The sequence below is a fragment of the Kogia breviceps genome, chromosome 4, assembly GCF_026419965.1.
Source record: "Kogia breviceps isolate mKogBre1 chromosome 4, mKogBre1 haplotype 1, whole genome shotgun sequence".
Classification (NCBI taxonomy): Eukaryota; Metazoa; Chordata; class Mammalia; order Artiodactyla; family Physeteridae; genus Kogia; species Kogia breviceps.
The window spans coordinates 177,456,947-177,478,800 of record NC_081313.1 but is presented as its reverse complement, the minus strand read 5'-3'; the positions used below and the strand labels follow the sequence as shown (position 1 = coordinate 177,478,800).

General features: G+C 54.6%; 2 protein-coding genes across 8 annotated transcripts; one reads left to right on the top strand and one right to left on the bottom strand.

Annotated features, from left to right (window-relative positions):
* Positions 1-612: 612 nt before the first annotated feature.
* TRIP10 (thyroid hormone receptor interactor 10) lies at positions 613-9,471 on the top strand. 4 transcript variants are annotated; one of them, XM_059062635.2, is made up of 16 exons: positions 650-742; positions 892-952; positions 1,914-2,029; positions 2,114-2,170; positions 3,036-3,183; positions 3,259-3,321; positions 3,529-3,633; positions 3,720-3,848; positions 4,461-4,607; positions 4,732-4,926; positions 5,973-6,140; positions 6,404-6,513; positions 8,252-8,384; positions 8,601-8,746; positions 8,826-8,947; positions 9,058-9,471. In XM_059062635.2, exons 4-16 carry the CDS (start codon positions 2,133-2,135, stop codon positions 9,204-9,206), a joined length of 1,653 nt encoding a protein of 550 aa, XP_058918618.1. In that variant the 5' UTR covers positions 650-742; positions 892-952; positions 1,914-2,029; positions 2,114-2,132; the 3' UTR covers positions 9,207-9,471. The 4 variants fall into 4 exon arrangements, with proteins under 4 accessions (XP_058918617.1, XP_058918619.1, XP_058918618.1 ...); XM_059062634.2 differs by lacking the exon at positions 892-952 and having other exon boundaries at positions 613-742; XM_067032994.1 differs by lacking the exon at positions 5,973-6,140 and having other exon boundaries at positions 655-742.
* SH2D3A (SH2 domain containing 3A) lies at positions 7,168-20,029 on the bottom strand. Of its 4 annotated transcripts, XM_067033000.1 has the most exons (11): positions 19,897-20,005; positions 18,687-18,934; positions 17,104-17,240; positions 15,140-15,489; positions 14,699-14,775; positions 12,695-13,185; positions 12,446-12,561; positions 12,116-12,290; positions 11,916-12,027; positions 11,197-11,382; positions 9,842-10,365 (listed from the first exon to the last, which is right to left on the bottom strand). In XM_067033000.1, exons 3-11 carry the CDS (start codon positions 17,170-17,172, stop codon positions 10,205-10,207), a joined length of 1,737 nt encoding a protein of 578 aa, XP_066889101.1. In that variant the 5' UTR covers positions 17,173-17,240; positions 18,687-18,934; positions 19,897-20,005; the 3' UTR covers positions 9,842-10,204. The 4 variants fall into 4 exon arrangements, with proteins under 4 accessions (XP_066889102.1, XP_058918631.1, XP_066889101.1 ...); XM_067033001.1 differs by lacking the exon at positions 18,687-18,934 and having other exon boundaries at positions 7,168-10,365; positions 12,116-12,313; positions 12,695-12,796; positions 19,897-19,958; XM_059062648.2 differs by lacking the exon at positions 18,687-18,934 and having other exon boundaries at positions 7,399-10,365; positions 19,897-20,029.
* Positions 20,030-21,854: the final 1,825 nt, after the last annotated feature.

The window sequence follows — 21,854 nt, the reverse complement described above, 5'->3', positions numbered from 1 at the left end:
TTAATGGATGCAACTGGAAAATGGGCAGGCGCAAGCTCGAACTGGACGGGAACCGGGGAAAGGCCTGGGCCCGGCGCCCCAAGGACATCTCGTTCTCAGTTTCCAGGCGCAGATTTGGGGAGGGAGGCAGGATGCGGTGGGGTCGCTAATGGACCAGGCCTTGGCGGAGGCGCGTCCTGGACAGGATCGAAGTCCTCCCATCCGCCCTGTGGCCGGAGGGACCAGAACATTAGTGAGACGAACGTAGACGTCTGGAGCCGGGCCGGCCCGCAAGAGCGAGGTGACCTCAGGTTCTCCCTGCGATGGGGTGGGGGAAGAACCTCTTCGGTTGGGGTTTTAGTGTCTTGGCCCTTTAATGAATGGTTGAAAGGAAAAAGGAAAGGAAAAACAATCCAGGGCGGGGCAGGTGTGGGGAGGACAAGAAAATGGGTTGGGGGGTCCTTTAAGGAGTCTGTCCAGTTGCTTCGGGTGGCAACGTTCCTTTAAAAGGGGAGGGTCGTCTGTTGGGCCCCGCCTCTTGGGGTGTGCCTCACCTTTAGGCGGCTGAGCCGGAGCTCCGCGCGGGCGGGGGCGTGGCAGAGCCTATGGGGCGGGGCAGAGCCTGGAGTGGGCGGGGCATTAACGGGGCGGGGCCGGGCTCAGCGCCCTGGGCTGAGTCTCCCGGCGGCGGGCGGTGGGGACCGGGTGCGGCGGCGGCGTTGGCATCGGCGGTAGCAGCATGGATTGGGGCACCGAACTGTGGGTGAGTCCGATCCGCCCGGCTCCAAGTTCCTCCTTTCCTGGGGTCCAGACCTCCGCTTTGCCCCTGCAGTACCCTGGAGGGGTCTCTGCACTTTCCTTTCCACCAACCCCTGGAATCCCCGCTTTCCGCCCTCATTCGGAGTTTCCTAGGGCGTTTCAGGACGCCCGGGAGCGGAGGGCGACCTTGCAGGAGCGGCGTAGGGAAACTGAGGTACGGGGCTCATAGTGAGGAGGGCAAAAGAAGTCCTGGGACCAGGCCGGGGCGGCCGGGAGAGGTCACCTATTTTGAGCGCCCTGACTGGGCCGGCGGCTTATCTTACGGCCCCTGGGCCCCTGCCCGCCCTCCGCCTGTCCGACTGGGGCGGGGGAGGGGACCCTCTGGCCACTATCAACCCCACGTGGGATCTGGAAGTACAGACCGCCCTCACGTTGCCTATAATCAACAACTAGAGGCTCGGGACGCTGTAGGGGGAAGGGGGCTGCGAGGCTCGGCCTCAGCCCCCTCTCCCAGCCCGCCCTAGGCACTGGGAGGGGCCGCCACCTGACCGCCTCGAACCTGTGCCCTGGAAGCCCCAGAAATTTTCCCCTTTCCTAGCCGGGACCTCTGACCCCTCCTCTCTCTGGGGACGGTGGCACTCCTGGGTTCCTGGGTGTCCCAGGGTAACTAGATCGCCCCACACACCAATGCTGGGATTTCTTTTGGAGGCGCAGTGGAATCAGTGAGGGAAACTGAGTCACCCTTCGGGGCACCCGGGGAAGCATGGCAACCGGGGGAACCTGGTGCCCACCCTCTGGCTATTCAGAGGCCCCCCAAGCTGCGGGGAACCCTGCGCCTCTGGCCCTGACTCACGCCGGGCCGGCCGGATTTTCTGGAATCTGGGGGTGATTAGGGGAGCCGGGGCAGGGGGAGTGGCCTTGTCCCATTCCACACCTCTCTTGGACGTCGGGAGAGGGGACCCTGTAGTCCAGCTGGGGCCCCGCCCCTGTTCCCTGGCCCTTCCCGGGAAGGGGAGGGGGTTCCCGCCGGTTTCCTGCCTCCCCCCGCGCCGCTCCGGGGCGGGGCCGGGAAGTCACGCCTTCTTGGAGCTCGGATCCTGGAGGCTCCCCTGCCGCTTGTTCGGAGGCTGTGGGGTCCCAAGGTCTTGACCCCAGTCCTCCCAATCCCCCGCTAGGATCAGTTTGAGGTGCTCGAGCGGCACACGCAGTGGGGTCTGGACCTGTTGGACAGATACGTGAAGTTCGTGAAAGAGCGGACGGAGGTGGAGCAGGCTTATGCAAAGCAGCTGCGGTGAGACCCTAGGGTGGCCTCGCCCTGGGGTTAAGGGGAGCGGTTGGAGGGCTGGGGGCTCAGCCTTCCTGCCTCTCTCCGTAGGAGCCTGGTGAAAAAATATATGCCCAAAAGACCTGGCAAAGATGACCCAGAATCCAAGTAAGAATGAAGAGGGGATTGATGCAGGGCTAGATTTGGGAGGGCAGGGGGTATGGGACCCACTTCTTCTCCCTCAAGCTGGGCCACCCAAGCAGATCCCTCACTTCTCACCCCAGTTCCACCTAGAGGTATGAACTTGGATGCAGAAACCGTATTACCTGTGTTGGAATTCTAAATCCACTACTTTCCAGCCAAACTGCTTCCGCCAGTTGACTCAAGATCTCCGCCTCTATTTTTGTCGCCTATTAAATGGGAGAGGCTCCAACAGTTACTAAATGAATGACTCTGGGCAAGGGATTTAAGTTTTGTGCCTCTGTTTTCCTCTCCTGTGAATTGGGGATGATGATGCTGTCCTTGTAGGGGCTTATGTGAAGATTAAGATAACGTGTTAAAACAATGCCCAGACCATTTCACTTTATTCCAGGTCCCCAGGTCCAGAATCCAAAAAGCTCTAGAAATCAAAAGTTCTTTTGGTCACTCGTTTGGAGGCAACCTCCGAACTGAACTGACTTGATGTTAATTACGTTCATTATGGTCTTGGTTTTTATCCCACTTAGCGTGGATATTACTATTTCTCCTTGCAAAAACATTTATGGTATTTGGTTACAGGATGCTGCCGCTGACACCACTAGGGTGATGCAAAAGGATGGTGTAAGCATCATATCCCCTTTCTAAAACCCCCCAAATTCTGAGATTTCTGAGTTCTTTGTCCCCCCCAAGGGTTGGGGATGCAGACCAGAATTTATCATTGCTTCTGGGGTCAATGTCTTGAATGTCACATTTTCTCATACAGAGGTGGGTCCTGGGGCATGTGGCTCCTGTGGCCCCTAACTCTCAGCCCCTGTCCCCCTCCCCTGCATCCCAGGTTCAGCCAACAACAGTCATTTGTGCAGATTCTCCAGGAGGTGAATGATTTTGCGGGCCAGCGGGAGCTGGTGGCCGAGAACCTCAGTGTCCACGTGTGTCTCGAGCTGGCCAAGTACTCACAGGAGATGAAACAGGAGAGAAAGATGGTGGGTGATCCCCTCTGGGATTTCCCAAGGGCCCCTGAAACCAGGGTGAGCCTTAGCACCTCCCTCTTTCCATAGCACTTCCAAGAAGGCCGTCGGGCCCAGCAGCAGCTGGAAAGTGGCTTCAAGCAGCTGGAGAATGTGAGTTTGTGGGTGTGGAGAAGCGTGGCTCTGGCCCCGAGAAGCTGGGTGAGGGTTGCCAATCCACAGAGGTATCCTCTTTGTCTGGCCAGGACCCCACCTCTGCTGCGGGTTTCCAGCCCCGACTCCCATTTGCTGGGTGACTTCCCACCAGTCCATGAAACTTTGGTTGGTGGCTCCTTCATTCTGGTTCTGTCCCCAACACAGAGTAAGCGTAAGTTTGAGCGGGACTGCCGGGAGGCTGAGAAGGCAGCTCAGACGGCCGAGAGGCTGGACCAGGATATCAATGCCACCAAGGCTGATGTGGAGAAGGTGCCTGTGGGGTCTGAGACATGCTTGGGGGTCAGGGTTGGGCAAGGCTGGAACTGGGCCATGACCCCCACCTCGATATTCCTCAGGCCAAGCAACAAGCCCACCTTCGGAGTCACATGGCAGAAGAAAGCAAAAATGAGTATGCAGCCCAACTACAGCGCTTCAACCGAGACCAGGCTCACTTCTATTTTTCCCAGATGCCCCAGATATTTAATGTGAGTGCTCCACACCCCCAGCCCCACCTTCCCCCTGAAACCCCAGAGTTAACCAACTCCTACACATTTGTCAAAACCCTGTCTGTAATGCCCTAATCTTTAAATTGAGAAGCAATTAGAAACAAATAGTCAAAGCGTGTTCCACTTTAACTCAAGCTGTTCTTTCTGCCAGATTTGTCTTGCTTTCCTTTTGCAACTCCTACTTATTCTGCCAAGCCCCAACTCTAACAACACCTCTGAACGATCTCGAATTTCCCCTCTTCTGTTTCAGCCTTGTACTCTACTCTCTGTCCCAGCCCTGGGACTGGCAGTATTGGTGCTGGGTCTGCTTTTTCTTGAAATCTCTGGCTTCACCTCCTTTGAGAAGCCTTTCCTGACTCCCTAGGCAAGGGAAGGGGAGGTCCTCAAATTCTCCTCTGAAATCTCCCTGGCCTCCTGTTTCTTCCCTAACCACACTGAGCTGGAAGTCTCTGTGTTCGATTCTGTGTTTCCCTGCCAGACTGGGCTTGGGGCTGGGGCCAGTGTGGGTCTCCATCATGCTCGTGTAGTGAATCACTCTGCCACCAGCCCTTCCATCAGCACCCCTGAGACCCCACACCCCTGTGCCTTCAGAAGCTGCAGGACATGGACGAGCGGCGGGCCACCCACCTGGGGGCTGGGTACAGGCTCCTGTCAGAGGCTGAGTTGCAGGTGGTACCCATCATCGCCAAGTGTTTGGAGGGCATGAAGGTGGCTGCAGATGCTGTGGATGCCAAGAACGTGGGTGCCTGGTCCCAGTGGACCACAGGGGCGGGGGGTGTATGTGGGAGAGGGCAGGAGGAGGAGCCCAGTGGCTAGGCACCCAGTCTTTCCCCTGACTGCCCCTCACCGTCCCCTCCCCCAGGACTCCCAGGCCCTAATCGAGCTGCACAAGTCAGGCTTTGCCCGCCCGGGCGACGTGGAATTTGAAGACTTCAGCCAGCCCATGAACCGCGTGCCCTCGGACAGCAGCCTGGGCACCCCCTCAGATGGACGGCCCGAGCTCCGAGGCCCCGGCCGCAGCCGGGCTAAGCGCTGGCCCTTCGGCAAGAAGAACAAGGTGGGGGCCGGGGCCCTTGGGGTGGAGGGGATGGGTGTGAGTGGAGACAGCAGGAGCCCCCACTGAGTCAGCCCCAGCCGCCGGAACGCTGAGTCCTGGGCAGGAATTTTTCTCTTGGCTGCTGGCCCGGGCTGGAGGGAAGGAAGGCGGCCGGGCAATTGGCCTGGGAGTCCCCTGAGGCTGGGGAGTGGGGGGCAAGGAGGGGGGCCTGTGGCGTCTGTCTGCTGCTTCTCAGGATGCTGGGAGAAGAACTGCTTTGGGTATTCAGGGCTGGGAGAGGGATGGGGACACCAGCCCTAGGGACTCCCCCCTGAGTCTCTCCAATCCTCCGGTGCGTCTCTGGGCGCCCCACCCTCAGGCTGATTTTTCTCGGGATTTTTAGCTTTCAATGTCAGGCACATACCTGGACACCCTTGGCTTCTTAACACCTTTGAAAATCCCCTCGTCCCTAGCTTATACCTTTGACTCCTGTTTTATACTTTGGATCCCCCTTGGTGTATACTTTGATACCCTTCTTCAGTTTATACGTACCGTCCCCCAGCTTAAACCCCAGCTGTAACCCTTTTGGAATTTCATGCCTTTGACCCTTCTCTCAGTTTGACCTTGACGCCTATGGCCCCATATTTGTCTGAGACCTTGGTTCCTGCATGCTTCTCCCTCCACCTTCTAGACTGTGAGCCCAGAAAGCTGGGAAGGGGGACAAGAAACATGGGCCTCCCTGTACCCCCAATCTCCATTCTAGAAACTGGACATAGGATGCAAGGGAGGTCGAGGGTGGGGGAGGGGTCTGGCCTTCTGGCTCACAATCTAATTAATGCCCTCCTGCCACCTCCCAGATTTTTGTGTTGCTCTCTGCATGCATTTTCTGTGTGTGTGATTGTGCATCTTGAGTTGTGGTTTTCTTACTTTATTTTTTTTTCTTTTCTCCATTTGGTTTTTTTCCCCCTTTTTCTTTATTGCATCCATTGTCCTTCTGTTCATTCGTCCTTGTTCTCTACGTCCTCCTGTCCCTCCTGACCCATGTCCTCCCTGGCCCCTGCCGGTAGCCGCACCTTCCACCCCTCTCCCCGCTGGGGGGCCCCCTGCCCTCTGCATTACCTAACGGACCCCCGTCCCCCCGCTCCGGCCTCGACCCCTTGGCCATACTGAGTGAGATCAGTAAGTCAGTCAAACCGCGGCTAGCATCCTTCCGCAGCCTTCGAGGCAGCCGTGGGGTAAGTGAGGCCTCCGGGGGAGGAGGAGGGGGCGGACCCAGCCTGCCCAGCGGCCGGGTGGCGGGACCCTGGGCTCGCTTCCTGCCGCTGGCTGGGCCCCCTCCTTCCCTGGCCCCACCTGGACCTGCTTTGCTCTGTGCATGGCCTTGCCCCCCAAGAACCTTGGGTGGGGAGGAAGGTGGACTTGGTGTGTCTTAGGCATGTCTTAGACCCTGGAAGTTCAGACTCTGTGTTCCCGAGCTCAGTCTTCTTCCACCTTGCAGACAGTGGTGACCGAGGATTTCAGCCACTTGCCCCCAGAGCAGCAGAGAAAGCGGCTTCAGCAGCAGCTGGAAGAACGGAACCGTGAACTACAGAAGGAGATCGACCAGAGGTAAGGTGAGGGGGTGGGCAGGTAAGGAACAAGGTGAAATAATAAATGAATTACATTGAAATGGTACTCAAAGATCTCCTCCCCAACAAACTCCAGGCCCTGATGGGTTTCTAGGTGATTCCTACCACACTTAAAAGAAACGGTGACTTCCCATCTTATATAAGTCATTCCAACAAACAGAAGAAGAGCGAAAGCTGCCAGCTCATTTAGGAGGCTGGTGGAATCTCAAGTCCAAAATTGGGTTAGCAAGAATACAAGAAGATAAAATTATGGACTTATTTAATTAACTTATGATCTTAGATTGCAAAATCCTAGCCAAGCAAGTCCAATGGTGTATTAAAAAAAAAAAAATCACGTGGTGGTGGTGATTGCCCAGCTACATGAATGAATTTAATGCCACTGAACCATACACTTAAAAGTAGCCCAGGGCTTCCCTGGTGGCGCAGTGGTTGAGAGTCTGCCTGCCAAAGCAGGGGACACGGGTTCGTGTCCCGGTCTGAGAGGATCCCACATGCCGCGCAGCGGCTGGGCCCGTGAGCCATGGCCGCTGAGCCTGTGCGTCCGGAGCCTGTGCTCTGCAATGGGAGAGGCCACAACAGTGAGAGGCCCGTGTACCGCATAAAAAAAAAGAAAGAAAAAGAAAAAAGCTCAAATGGGAAATTTTATATTATGTATATTTTACCGCAGTTAAAAAAAAAAAAAAAAAAAAGACCACAGAAAAAATCATGATCATTCGGGTGTTATCCCAGTAATGCAAAGATGGTTCAATATCAAAACATCTATCAGTCTTACTATATTAATTGGCTAAAAGATAAAGAAGCATATGGTTATTCATTTAATAACTCAAAACACTTAACATATTAATGATAAAGAACCTGCCAGATTAAAAAAAAGAAAATCTTTACTCACTCTTTCCAAGCAACAAGATTCTCTTCCCAGTCCTCTTACATAATAAGAATGACGTTTGCCACTTACGGACAGACAGCCAAATGATGTTTTGCCGTTTGCACAGAACTTCTTGTACAAAACGGCTTTTATTGGCGTAAAGTTCCATTCGAGAACTCTATCATTCCTGAGTTTTTATAATGGGGGGGCTATGGGTGCATGCTCTGGAGTCCAGACGGACTGGCCTTGAATTCTAGTTGTTTCCAGTTTCCTCATCTGTAATGTGCATCAGGTACTAGGACTGGAAAGAAGTTGAACCCAGGTTTGACATAGTCCAGAGGACCATGCATGTAACCATTACATGGAGGAAGTAGGGACAGGGGACTAATGATAGTAATACTTAGTGTTTATAGAGTGTTACCGTATGCCAGGCACTATTCTAAACCCCTTATGTGGATCATTAGAACTCCCGTTTTCCTGAGAGATTGTGAGTAGAGGTAGGACTCTGACTGTCCTGTTTAGTGCTATATTTCTAATGCCTGGAACAGGTTCCTGGTATGTAGTATGCACTCAGTATATATCTGAATACATAAAGGCACTGTTCTCATCTTCACAACAACTCACAGGAGATATATATTGACATAGCTGTATAGATCCCATTTTTCTCTTTTTCAGACAAGCATACTGAGACACAGTTTCACTAACTTAACCCGAACTCACATAACTAAGAAATGCCCACCCTGGGATTTGAACCCAAGCTATGAAGCACTGGCTGAGCTCCCTGAAGCAAAGCCCACATTTTTTGTTTGTTAAATCACATGGGATTCTTTCTCCTCCGTCTGTCTCACCCTAGGGAGGCCTTGAAGAAAATGAAGGATGTATATGAGAAGACACCCCAGATGGGGGACCCGGCCAGCTTGGAACCCCAGATCACAGAAACCCTGAACAACATCGAACGGCTGAAATTGGAAGTACAGAAGTATGAGGTCAGGGAAGGCCCTGGGGAGGGGCGGGGCCGGCAGGCCTGGCTGAGTCACTTCTTGGGGGAGGGAGGGGGACAGGGAGGTATTGGGGGGGGGTGCTTCAGCTGTTTCTCATCACTGCCTTGGGTGTGCATGGGTGATCTCAGGAAACCTCCAGGCCTGAGCGGGCTGACCCCAGAGCCTGGCCCTGGAGCTGACTGTGCGGTCCCCTCCTCTCAGGCTTGGCTGGCAGAAGCCGAGAGCCGGGTCCTAAGCAACCGGGGGGACACCCTGGGCCGGCACACTCGGCCTCCAGACCCCCCAGCCAGCGCCCCACCAGACAGCAGCAGCAACAGCAACAACGGATCACAGGATAATAAGGAGAGGTGAGCAGGGAGGCCGGTGTGGGTCTGTCCCCGGACCCCGGGGGGACCTGTCTTCACCTGCTTTGCCTTCTCCAACCAGCTCTGAAGAGCCCCCCTCTGAGGAGGGTCAGGATGCTCCCATCTACACGGAGTTCGATGAGGATTTTGAGGAGGCGCCTGCATCCCCCATAGGTCACTGTGTGGCCATCTACCATTTTGAAGGTAAGGACAGCCCGGGTGGCGAATCGGTGGCTTTGGGGGTGGTGTTTGGGGCTGGGTTCTGTTGGGATCCGCCTCCAGCAGACCTGAGCCCACCGCTGCCCCCATGACAGGGTCCAGCGAGGGCACCATCTCAATGGCTGAGGGCGAGGACCTCAGTCTCATGGAAGAAGATAAAGGCGACGGCTGGACCCGGGTCAGGCGGAAACAGGGAGGTGAGGGCTACGTGCCCACCTCCTACCTCCGTGTCACACTCAACTGAACCCTGCCAGAGGTGGGAAGAGGGGGGCTGTTGGCTGCTGCTTCTGGGCCACGGGGGGTGCCCCAGGACCTACGCACTTTATTTCTTCCCCCGTGGCTTCAGCTGAGACCTGTGTAACCTGCTGTCCCCAGCCCCAGCCCCCTACTCTTCACCCCACATGGACCCGCTGTGCCTTCTACCATCGATGTACATACTCATGTTTCGAATCTTTTCTTCCTGCCGCTCGGCTGGGGCCGTTCTGTTTTATATAAAAAAATGATGGAAAGCTCCTGTAGTTTGTGCCTTATTAGGAGATTTGGATACCGTGGTTGGATATTCAAATGCCACCCTCCTTAAGGGCCACACAGGGAACGAGGAAGGGGAAGCGAACTTGGGGACACCATAGACAAACCCTGCCCCTTAGGGGCTGGGTGCTTGTCTCTGACTCTAGTAGGGAGGAGGGTGCCAGACATCACCTCTTTCGTGTTCACTGCAGCTCACCAAGGACAGGTAGCACCTGTTGAGCACCTACTGTGTGCCAGGCATTCTCCACCTATGAGCTCATGCAAACGTTGAGCTTTCATCCCCACCACAACCCCTAGAAAGTACACACAGGCCCACTTATGTTGAAGGCCAGCACAGAGAAGTCAAGTGATCCAGTAGAAGTCACACAGCTTTTAAAACGTACTTGAACTCAGGCCTCTTACAGATTTGCAAGTTCTCTTTAACGTTAAAAGCCACACGTTCACCCTTTGTGGGATATGCGAGGGGGCAGGTGGGAGAGGGCGTCCAGAGCCTCCAGACATCTGGGTCTTCTAGTGTGGGGAGGAGGCTGCCCTCCGCCAGGATCAGTGTGCCTTTTTAGGGCACCGGGTGGGTTCTTGCAAACCAGGTCCCCTCCTCCTGTGAGGCAGGGTGCAGGACCCCACTGCATTTGGCTATGTGAGGAAGCTTGCGCGGCTTCCTTCGTCTCCATGGAAGCCTTGGTATCCCAGCATGAAGAGAGGGGCTCTGTGCTCTCAATGGTCAGGCTCCAGGTGCTGCGACAGGACGCTGAGGACGCGCTGGAACTTCTCAAGACGTGTGGCCCACGGCGCCCCAGCTCCTCGGCTCCCCCAGAGCAGCCTCCTCAAGAAACCAGTGGTCAGGGCCTCTCTCAGCTCCGGGTGGGGCCGGAATCCTAGGGGCGGGGCCAGGAGGGGCTGGGGACGGGGCCCAGGCAACTGCCTTGCCCCTCCCACACCTGCCTTGTTCCCTCGGGACTTTGACCCCGGAGGGACTCAGCCTGAGATTACCTGGACAACTGGGTAGGGTTAGCCGGGAGGGGACTCCTGAGTCTGCAGCAGTGGGGGTGGGGTGGCTGAGGGGCTCGTGGGTGCACAGGGCAGGCTGTTCCTGGGGCGAGATCCTGGGGGACCCACCTTAGGGGTTGTGCCTGGAGATGGAGCCACGCCCGAGGGTGGGACTTGGGGTCCGGGCTGTCCTGCATGACAGACTTGGCAGGGGGAGGAGGTTGGGCCATGTTGGAGGGACAGGGGGCTAAGGTCACCAGTGAAGGCAAGGACGACCCAGGTGGGGGGTCCTGGAGGCTGGGCTGCCCCAGGGCAGGAGAGGGGTATGGCTCTGAGCTCAGCGGGGGCGCCGTTCTATTCTACCAGGTTGAAGGTCTGAGTCATTTTGGAGGGAGCTGGGCATTTGGTGGCGGATGGATATGCTCTAGGGGCAGGGCCTTCCCAGTTGGGACAGTGGGAGTGGGGCCCTGTGGGCGTGGCTCTGGGGGGCTCGGCCGCCCTTTGGGGGCAGAGGGCAATGTTTCCGTCAACACTGCAGGTTGCGGCGTGTGTTAGGGTGAGAACCCCTAACTGGGGCCGGGCCGTCCCAGTTTGGGTGGGGCTCTGGGAGGCGTGGTGGGAGGCTCTAGTTCCTAGCCCGGTGGGTTTGGGGGCACCGAGTTGGAGCATGAGGGGTGTTCCGGGATCCTCTGGCAACCCGGCGCAGAGGAGGCGCTCACCTCGCAGGCGCCGAGCCGCCGCCTCGCGGAATCTGGGCGCGTCCCGGGCCAGCAGACGCGCCCGGTGTAGGGTACGCAGCAGCCGCTCGCAGCTCTCGTCCAAGGGCCCGGGGAGTTCCTCGCCCTCCAGCAGGCGCACCGCGGGCGCCACGTACGGCAGCGCCACCTCCCCCGGGTCGCAGGGTCCTGTTGGGGGAAGGGTCTGGGCTGGGCTAAGGGCAGAGGGCGGGTCCTAGGGTGAAGAGGGTGCGACATACATTGGGCCGAGGGACCCTAGGACAAAGAAATGGTTGGGGTCCGGGTGAGAAACAGAGGATTGAACCTGGCCCAGGGCAAGACCGGGGAGTGGCCTAGGGCAGGGGCGGAGCCTGGGACAGAGTGAGGGAGGGGCCTAGGGATTAGTTCCCGACCGAGACTCGCACAGAGGGCGGGGCCTAGGCCGAGGAGGGCGGAGCCTTGCTTAAGGGGCGGAGCCTAGGACCGAAACAGCTGGCGGAATGTAAGGCCAAGGTGGAGCCTAGGACAGAAGGAAGGGGAGGGGTTTGGCACGAGACCCAGGGCCAGAGCCTAGCATAGAGCTGGATGTGAGTCAGGGGCCGGGCCTAGGGCAGGGGGCGTGGCTTAGGAGAGAGGCAGGGGCGGGGACCTAAGACCCGGGCGGGGCTTAGGACCGGATTGGGATTCCGGTTAGTTACCACTCATCGAAAGAAGCCACTCACCGGCGCCCTCATCCAGCGCCCGCATCAGTGGCTTCAGTTCCTGCTCGAAGGCCAGCGCAGCCTCGGTGTGGCTCCTTCGCAGCTGGCGCCACGTGCGTTCCAACCGCGACACCTGGAGGAAGAGACCTGAGCCCGCCTCCTCTCCACTTTTCCCCATCACTTGCTCTCTGGCCTCCTCCCCATCCCTGCTTACCACGCACCTGGGGCATGAGCAAGGCGCCCATGACCGCGGCCAGTCCGGGCAGGTCTCCCACCGCCCCTGGACGCAGCGCCAGGGCCAGCTCCACCAGGCCCCTCAGGGCGGCCGCGCGTTCCTCCAGCGGCCCTGCGCAGCCCAGCACTGCCAGCGCCCCCGCCAGCGCCAGCGTCTCGAGCCTGTGGAGGCGGAAGGCAAGGGTCTGGGGGCAGTGGGGAGGTTTGCAATGCGGGGGTGAGGAGGGACAGTCAGTGGCATTGCCCATCCCCCACTCCCTAGGGGACCGTGAATGGGGAGATTTGGAGACCCTAGGGATTCCAGGTGGCTGGCTCACCTCTCCAGCAGTTCCAACCTCAAGCGATGCCCATGGGGAAGTGTGAGCAGCTCCAGACCAGAGGCGACCCCCATGGCGCCCCGCTGAGCCTTGGTCACTCCCAGGAGGCCAGTCGCCTGGCGATGGGGGGCCAGGGTAAGAGTAGAGAAGTCAAGGGAGCAGAGTAAATATACAGATGTGAGGTGGGGTTGGGCCTTGTCCTGCCTTCAGCCCCTGCCTGAGGAGGAAAAACCTCTGTAGGTGACCCACCTGGCAATCCACCAACAGCAGGTGGAGAGCGGTGCTCCCAGGATGGTGCTCCAGGAACAGGCCATGGAGAGTATGCAGAACTTCGGTTTCCAGAGGCCGATTCTGGGAGCCCAGCAGGCAGAAGGGGTTGTCAGGTGGGCAGAAAGAGACCTCTGCCTGCGGTCTTGCAAAACATCTGTTCTCCTCCTCCTCCTCCTCCTCCTCCTCAGCCTCCCACCATGGCGCCTCTGGCTCTGGGCAGCTGTGGCCAGGAGGTGTTCCCTGGACCCTGGGCACTCGGGGCACCAGCTCGCAGTAGGTTGGGGGGCGTCCAGAGGCATCAGGCAGCATCAGTGAGGATGTTCGAGGTGGCTTGGCTGGTGCCTTGGCATGAAGCTGCCCATCAGAGGCCCTGAGGCTGTCAGCAATGGACCCCAGGGGAACGGGCACCTTTAGCAACACGGAGTCACTACCTGTCCGAGGCAGGGCAGATGCAGGCATAGTGGAAGCTTCTGGGGGTCATACAAGAGGGGGTGAAAGAGTTACACAGAGAAGATAGCTGGGAGGGGCCAGTGGCTTCATGGTCTACTAACTTCCTGGTTCATCCACTCATTCAGCCAATAACCAGGTATCCCAGCCTATCTTGGTGCGGCTTTGAAATTGAACAACTTCACCAACATCAATGCTACACACTTACCAATGGTTTGAAAACGAACTTTCTCTGACATGTATGTAGTTTTGCAGTTTTTGAATACTACATTTCAAGTCTGAATTCTTTATTTTTGCCCCTCTGATTGAAGATGGTAAGCCCTGACTGTATGAAATTAAAATGAAAAATGTCATTCAAAATTCACAAAGCTACATAAGCATCAAAGAAACTGAATTTATCAAAATTTCAAATGATGTCTTTTGTTAAGTTTGTGGCATGTTTACTTCTGAGGTTACTGGAACTTAAAACTGCACCCAGACTTTTGGGAGACTCTGTATTTACTAAGCATTTAAGTCGACCCTGTTATAGAGGCTTAAAACCTCCCCACGGTTCCCAGCTCGCTCTGAATAAGGGCCAAAGTCCTCATATTAGTGCAAGAAGCCCTCACAGTTTGAGCCCAATCTCTCGTGACTTCCCCTTCACTCCCAGTGTTTCTGCCACACTCACCTCCTTTTGGTTCAATGAACAGTTCAAACTCTTGTTCTGGCCCCAGGACCTTTGCACTGGCTGTTCCCTCTGCCTGGGTCATTCTCATCCAATTATCCATGTCGTTCCCTCCTTCAACTCCTTCAAATCTTTCTCCATGGGACCTTTCCTAACTACTACTTAAAATTGTAATACTCACTACCATTCTCATACTCCTTACTGTGTCCTGCTTTTAATTTTTAACCCAAAGCATACGTAATTGACTCATTTTTGTTGTTCATGGTCCTTCTTCCTCTAATAGGATGTTGGCTCCACTTGAGCAGGGATCTTTGTCTTTCTTGTTCACTGACATACCTCAGCACTTAGTAGAGTGTCTGGCACACAATGAGGGCTCATGTTGAATAGCGGGGCGGGGGTGTGTGGACAGGGCAGTCAGGGTATAAGGGGGACTCCTCCTTTAGGTAGGATGGTCAGGGTCAGCTGCTTTGAAGAACTCACATTAGATGAGAAGGAGTCAGCCAGGTAAAGATTAGGGAATGGCCTCTCCAATGGTGAGAACAGCAAATGCAAAGGCTCTGAGACAGGAACAAATTTGGAAGGTTCCAGCTACTGAAAGGAAGACTATGTGGCCGGAGTGAGTACGGGATGTGAGAGGAATTATTAGAGAGGTCAGCCATGGTTAGAGAACAGAGGGCTTCTTGGAATCATCGTAAACCCATATTTTTAAGCACCTACAAAGTTCCTTAGTCCTGTGTTTTTTCATCACCATGACAACATTGAGAGCATCACCATCTCTTTTTTCCAGGAGGTTAAGTCACCTGCCAAAGTTCACTTGGGTAGTGAGTGGCAGAGCAATCTCTGAGCTGTGTATTGTCCTGGAAGACCCTTACCTGAACCAGGGTGGTCTTCTGTTGGCTGCCCCATATGCTCCAAGCCTGCGGGCTGACTGTCACTCCGCTTCCTAGCCCTGGGGACAGAGATGCGGGAGATGTCCTACTCTGCGCAGAGCAGCCCCCATCAACACCCAGAAGACCTTACATCCCATCATTCGGAACCAGTGGATCCCAACCAGGGTGCCTGATACCCCCAGGGGACACTTCGCAATGTCAGGAGACAGTTTTGGTCGTCACAATTAGGGGGATGGCGTACAGAGGATTCTACTGGCATCTAGTAGATAGAGGCCAGGGATACTGCTGAACATCCTACAATGCAAAGAACGGCCCCCCACAACTAAGAGTAATCTGGCCGCAAATGTCACTAGTGGACAGCGCTGAGGTGGAGAACCCCGGGGGGTGTTGGGTGTCGTCAGGGAGGTTGGGAGCCTGTGGTACCTGAGTGGCTCTGTCCAAGCCGGGCCGTCTGGAAGGGTGTCTTCACTTAAGCTGCGTCGAATAGGCCCTTGCCGCGTCACTGGCCTGGACGCCACAGCTCCCGTGGCCTGGGACAGTGTACGCTGGCCGGTCACATAGCTGCGAACCAGGGCAGGCAGGCTTGGGAAACGCTCATCCTCCAGCTGAAAGAGGGCTGTGGGCCGGCCTGGCCGGGGGCGCAGGGCCACACGGAACACCTCGAAGTGTAGGACTGAGCCCCGCCAACGGCAGGAGATCACAGGGTGGCCCCCACGGGACTTAGATGCACGAACTAAGAAGTCACCATCTTGCTGGAGGAGGGCCTCAGCCTTCTGGGGATGGAGGACAGGAGCAAGGGCGTTAGGCATAAGCCTGTATCAGTAGTTAATTATGACTCCCCACCCCTCTCCACCCACTCAAAAAAACCCAGAGACTGGGTACCTATGTGTCAGACCATTTCTTCATTTTTGATAGGCATACCTCTGGACTACATTTCCCAGGCCCCCTTGCAGTTAGCTGTCATGTGACAAGATCTGGCCAATGGCATGAGGGCAGAAGGGCTGTGGGGAATGTCCCAACCTGACCAATAAAATTCTCCTGTACAATCCTACAGGTTCTGTCCTCTGTCAGTTGATGTCCCCAAAGCCCTGGGGGATGGCGAAGACATAGGATAGAAAGGGCTTGGGTCTGACTCATTTTGGAGTTCTGCATCCCCTCAGATTGTGACATGAACTAGCTCTTAAATTTTTTTTTTCTAATATTTATTTAGGCTGCACCGGGTCTTAGTTGTGGCATGCGGGATCTGTAGCTGTGGTATGCGACTCTTAGTTGTGGCATGTGGACTCTTAGTTGCAGCATGCATGTGGGATCTAGTTCCTCAACCAGAGGATCAAACCTGGGTCCCCTGAATTGGGAGTGTGGAGTCTTACCCACTGGGAGTGCAGTCTTCCTTGGACCACCAGGGAAGTCATACCCTTAAATGTTGATCGAGTCTGGCTGGTGACATCTTGGGAATGTATTTTACAGCCATTAGCCAACACTGACTTATGCAACTTCCAACCCAAGGACATGCACTGAGCTTGCTATGCAAATGTGGCTTCCAGAAAAGCCATTCACTGGGTCCTTCCAAACAGACTGTGGCCTTTAAATCAACCTTTAAAAAAATGGTCAAGCAGTCTTATGCCAGCCTTGGTGGCTGGTGTGAAAACAGGGGCTGAGGGCCACAACATCACAGAGGGGCAAAGTGGAGCTGGTGATGGGGGCTGGGGACTGGACAGTATGCGCAATGGACACATGTATAGCCCTTGTTATTTGCCAGGCACTGTTTTAGGTGTAAAATGTATGAACTCACTTCATCCGTTACCAAGGTTAAGAGGTAGGTACTATTATGCCCATTTTACAGATGGGGAAACTGAGGCCCAGACATATCAAATACCTTGCCCTAGTTCACACCCAATGTGAGTTGTAGGGATGGGATTTGAACCCAGGCTGTCTGGCGCTAAAGTGTGGTGTTTTAACCACTAAGCTACACTGCCTCTCATGATTTGATTGGATACCCCAGGTCCTGGGACTCCTGAAGGTGACCCCTAAGTTGGAGATGAGGGTGAGGAACTTTGTATTGAGAGGGAGATGGGCCCCTGGAGGCCACGGGTGGCCTGGGATCCAGAGAGAGAAGCAGAGCCAAGGGGTGGTTTGAGGGGTCATTAGGACCCTCTTCAACCCCCAACACCATCCTCAACACCATCGCAAAGGAAGTGATAATTTAAAGATAAGAAGTCACATGCCGCACCAACCAAGCTTCAAGACAGTCCCCAGCCCTCGAGCCACTCTTTCCAATAGACCTTGACCCTAAGCCCCTCATCTGGGATCCAGGAGTCCCCAGTAGGTCAAAGGTGGGCGAGACTCCCCATCAGATGATCCTGAGGTCCCGCAGGAGGCAGCGGTACCTGGCGGGACAGTGGGCCGTGGTACCAGGGTTGGCCAGCAAAGTCCTCTCCATCCTGTGGCACCTGCATGGAGCTCTCAGGAGCAGAGGGTGCAGGGGCTGTGCTTTGTACTTCCAACAGGCCCCAGTCTTCCTCATCTGTAAAACGGGAATAATTACTCTTGAATCCTGAGCGTCCGGCTCAGCCCTTCCATGTTCCTCATGGTTTTGAAGACAGCAGCCCATATCTTATTGAACCTTAAAATGCAACTCTCTCTGTATATGCATATATAAAAATATATATTATATTTTAATATATAGTATATCTTTACATAAATTATACATAATATATTTTAATGTATACTATATAATATTTTAATATAGAATATTTATATTTAAAATATATAAATATAATTATATATAAATATATATTTAAAATATATAAACATTTTTGTATAACTATTTATATATTTATACTTTAAGTTAAAGATGTTACCCATAATCCGATTATATATCTTAATTATAAATTATATCTGAATTATATTTGAGATATATATATATATCAGATTAAAATCGGGCTATGAGTAACTTTAATTTAGAATAGGCTGTGATTTCATGGAAAGAGTCATGCATTCACTGGGATTCTTGCAAAGGGAAAAGACCTCCGCATTGCTTTCAAATGTAATGCAGTTTTTTTATGCAGATGACATACTGCTATGTTTTGGCGAAATTTAATTAACAAATTCACTCAAACCAATATTCATGGGGCACCCACTGTGTGCCAGATGCCCCTTCTTGGCACTAGAGACCTAGCAGTGAACAACACAGACCAGAATTCTTGTCCTTAGGGATGTTCTAGTAGGGAAGACAGTGATTGGAAAAATAAGTAAATAGATGAGGAAGCATAGGATAGATCCGAGAGACCTAAACAAGAAAATGAAACCAGGAATGGGGTATGAAGATTCAAGGGGTGGAGTTAAGATTTTTCCATAGGGTGGCCCGGGAAGGTCTCTGTTGGTGGACACTGGGAGGATTTTGAGGGAGCAAGCCAGGTGGTTCTTGGGGTGAAAGAAATTGCAGGCTGGGGAGAATTTAATTTACTAAAGTCCATAGCATCTCAGTCACCTATATGCATACTCAAGGATTCTTAGATTGTACAAAAATCTAACCCATAGGTGCCTTTCCAATGTAACGCCATTTTTAAGGACATTAAAAGGTCATATTTTTGTAGACTTGTCAGCAAATAAGCATTTGCAGATTTTCATATTTTGGAGCGGATCCATTTCCTTATTACTGCAGTCAAATTTAGGTCTCAGATGCTTTAGGACATGTTAATCATGGCACAGGCCTCAGGCCCCTGTGTGTCTCAAGTATCTGGTGGAAAAAACTGCCCTGGATGGGAGGGAAGCAAGGGGTTTGCTTTTTGCTTCCCCTGCCCCCAAGATCTTCTGGGCCTGACCGGGGTCTGCAGGGAAATAGCACCTGGATTCTTACCTGAGTCAGCTGGGCTGAGGGCCTGAAAGGATCAGGAAGTTCCCAGACTGGCCCTAGGTGGCTTAAGGGGCGGGGGAGCTGAGCAGAGAGCTGTCTCCAGGTGCCGCATACCTGAAAGCCAGGTGTGTCTCCTGGATGCTTGAGCACTTCCTGTTTGTCACCTGGGCCAGGCCCGGCCTTGGTCTTAAGAGTCCCTGGACTCCAACTTCCTCTGTCTTACGTGCCCCTTAGTGGGTGTGGAGGTGCGTCGCTGACAAGGCTCTGATTAGTTCAGGGGGAGCTCAGAGTGGGCACAGGTCAGCCACAGGCCAATTAAGTCATCCACCTGCCCTGCGTCCTTTGGAATGATTTCTGGATACCTGGGCAGAAGAGAGAGGAACAGGGCTCCTGACTCCCAGAGAGTCAGGAGAGCGGCTGGGTGAGAGACAAGCTTGGGGAAAGGAGGAAGGGGATTTTTCATGCTCTGTTGGCCACATACACGTACACACACGTGCAGGAGGGCAGCCACCTGCACAGAGACACAGGGACACAGCTGGACGCGGAGCCTCAAACTTGAGCAAACACTGACTGGTTGAATGCTTACTGCGTGCTAGGTTCTGTTCTAGACCCTGGAGAAACAGTGATGAATGCGACCAAGGCCCCTCCGGTGGGCAAGACACAAAACAAATAAGCGCAGGATGAATGAAGAAGGTAATGTCTAAGGGTGAACAATGAAGGTGATAAAACAGGGAAACGTCAAGAAGGCTGGCTGGGGCAGGCCACCTTAAATAGGTAGTCAAGCGGCTCTCTCCCACCAGGTGACATAGGAGCTGAGACCTCAGTAGAGGGGAGACAGTGATGCAAAGATGTGGAGAAAGAGCAGTCCAGGTGGGGATACGGCAAGTGCAAAGGCCTGGAGCTTGCTTTTTACATCTTACATCATCAGGGGGGCTGGTGGGGCTGCGTGCTGTGAGCCAGGAGTGAAGTGGAGAGCAGTGAGATAGGCAGAGACGATGCAGGAACTGGTGGACCTCGAATTTTCATCTCAGTGGGATGGAAGGGGAGCTACGGGAAGGGTTTGAAGTGAGGGAGGGGCACGATCTGGTTTGTGGAAGCAGGGAGGCTTTCCGTGTTGCACAGAAAACACGCTTGGAGGAGGACGCCCAGGTACACGGACACGCGTGATACACAGCGCCCCAGTCAGGCGACCCCTTTTAAGCTCGCGGACGCGCGTGGACAGACACCCAGATCCTCCCTGCGAGCTGGTGGCCCCACCTGGAAAAGAGAACTCCCTGCCCCAGTAATCTCCCGGTCCTGGATCTGCCTGGGGCCCCTCACTCACCTGGGCCGGGACCCGCGGAGCTCCCAAGAACCTGGGGCCGGGCGGAAGCCTGAGGCTCTGCGGCTCCCGACCCCTCCCTCCCCGCCCCAGCCAGGTCCAGCCTTCACCCACCGCGCCGGAAGGGAACAGAGCCCCAACACCTGGTCCCGCCCACTCAAACCCCGCCCCTCCAGGCCCCGCCTCTTCTCCAACTGTAACCTCCGGACTCTCACCCCGCCCCCTTGTTCTCGCCCCGCCCCCTTAGAAACGTTCTTTCCGCTAGCCACGCCCCCTTCAGATAAACCTTTCTTCCCTTAGACCACGCCCCCCTGGGAAACTCCGTTCCTACGATTGGACACCGCCCCCTTAAATTTGCCCTGCCCTTCTCGGGCTGACCACGCCCACTCATCTCCTCACCCCTCTTTTAGTCCCGCCCCTTAGAGCCAGGCCCCTTGATTCCGCTTAGGGCCTCCGGGTGGTCGTAAGCATCCCTGGCCCCTTGGGACGGGTCAAGGCGGTGTCTCCTAGCCCCTCAGTGTTCCGGGCAGGGGCGGGGCGGTCCCTACGGGCTCTCTCGCCTGGCAGGGAGTGGTGGCGGCTGTGACGTGACCGGGTGAGCTTCCTCCAGACCACCCCCCTGGGTTTCCGGGAAGGAACCCCATTGGGTGTCGGGTTTTGTGGAGAGAGATGCGGGAAAACACGACAGCCTCTCCCAGTAACAGAACGTTGGAGCTGATCTAGACTCTGGCAGGTCTGGGGGGTAAACTTTCAGGTGGTTTCCTGCGTGGAGGGAAGGAGGGGAGGGGGGCTCCCATCCTGTCGCCCGGAGACAAGCGTGAGAAAGGTGGGGGAGGGAGGGATCTGGAACCAGAAAGAGGACGCTCTGGCCAAGTTTATTGAGGGCGCATAATAATAAAAACAGAATTGAAAGCAGTAGCTGCAGCTAACATTCATTAAGCGCTTACTGTATGCCAGGGCTGTTCTGTTTGCTTGCCCTGCTTCAACACATTCCAATTTTACGTAGACCTCTCAATGAGATGGATACTGTTTTCATCACCCCATTTTCTAGATGCAGAAACTGAGGCATGGGGCAGCTCAGCCCAAGTCTGCCCAAGTTTGACACGGCTTGTGATTGGTCAAGGTGGGATTCAAGCCCGGAGCCCTGGAGTGCTACCCTGTCTTCCTCTGATCTTCGCAGCCCCACCATCTCTGACCCCTACCGTAATTCTAAACGGTGAAGCTTACTGTCACTCAGATGAGGAAATTGACGCATAGAGAGCCACAGATGGCTGGGGAAGAAAGTTTTGGTGCCTGTAGGATCGTAAATCTGGGAATTTCCAGGCTGGGCTTCCCCATCTGCCAATGTGGAAGAGACTCCAGTCTCAGGACAGGCTGAGGGGTATCCCTTCCTCGACCCACTCCCCGCCTGGTTTTGATACAGTCAGAGGGTAGGGGGTATGTCCAGTGAAAGGAGTCTAGCGCCCCTTAGTGGTTACAATAATTAAAAAAGAAAATCTGGGTGATGGCTCGGGTGGCGGGTGGGGTGGTTGGGTGCTTGTGAGACTACTTACAATCTAGTGGGGTGGAGGTGGGTAGAGAGACCTCGTAGAGCACATGATTTCAGGTAATGATAAGGGCTACAAAGACAGTAAATATTTGCTAAACCAATGAACGACACTATCGAAGTCCAAAAAAAGAGATGATGGTGGCCAGGGCCATGGGAATAAATGAACGGATTTGGGATAAATGTCAGAGGTAGAGCCATAGAGCTTTCAATTATTCATTCATTCATTCAACAAATATTTATGGAGCATGTATATGTGACACACGAGATACAAATTTCTCAATACACAATAAAGAAATAAGCATAGGGCTTCCCTGGTGGCGCAGTGGTTGAGAGTCCGCCTGCCGATGCAGGGGGCAGGGGTTCGTGCCCCGGTCCGGGAAGATCCCACATGCCGCAGAGCGGCTGGGCCCGT

Bases quoted from the DNA above. Each gene is read 5' to 3' on its own strand.
- SH2D3A (XM_059062648.2), bottom strand. From the start codon at position 17,172: ATGCAGGTGCCACAGGATGGAGAGGACTTTGCTGGCCAACCCTGGTAC. The intron at 13,186-14,698 runs GTAAGGGTCTTC...TATGACCCCCAG, and splicing joins AGAAGACCACCCTGGTTCAG to AAGCTTCCACTATGCCTGCA. The intron at 10,366-11,196 runs GTGAGCGCCTCC...CCCCGCCCCTAG, and splicing joins GGCGGCTCGGCGCCTGCGAG to GATTCCGGCCCCACCCGGAG.
- TRIP10 (XM_059062634.2), top strand. From the start codon at position 719: ATGGATTGGGGCACCGAACTGTGG. The intron at 4,608-4,731 runs GTGGGTGCCTGG...CCCCTCCCCCAG, and splicing joins ATGCTGTGGATGCCAAGAAC to GACTCCCAGGCCCTAATCGA. The intron at 6,141-6,403 runs GTAAGTGAGGCC...TCCACCTTGCAG, and splicing joins GCCTTCGAGGCAGCCGTGGG to ACAGTGGTGACCGAGGATTT.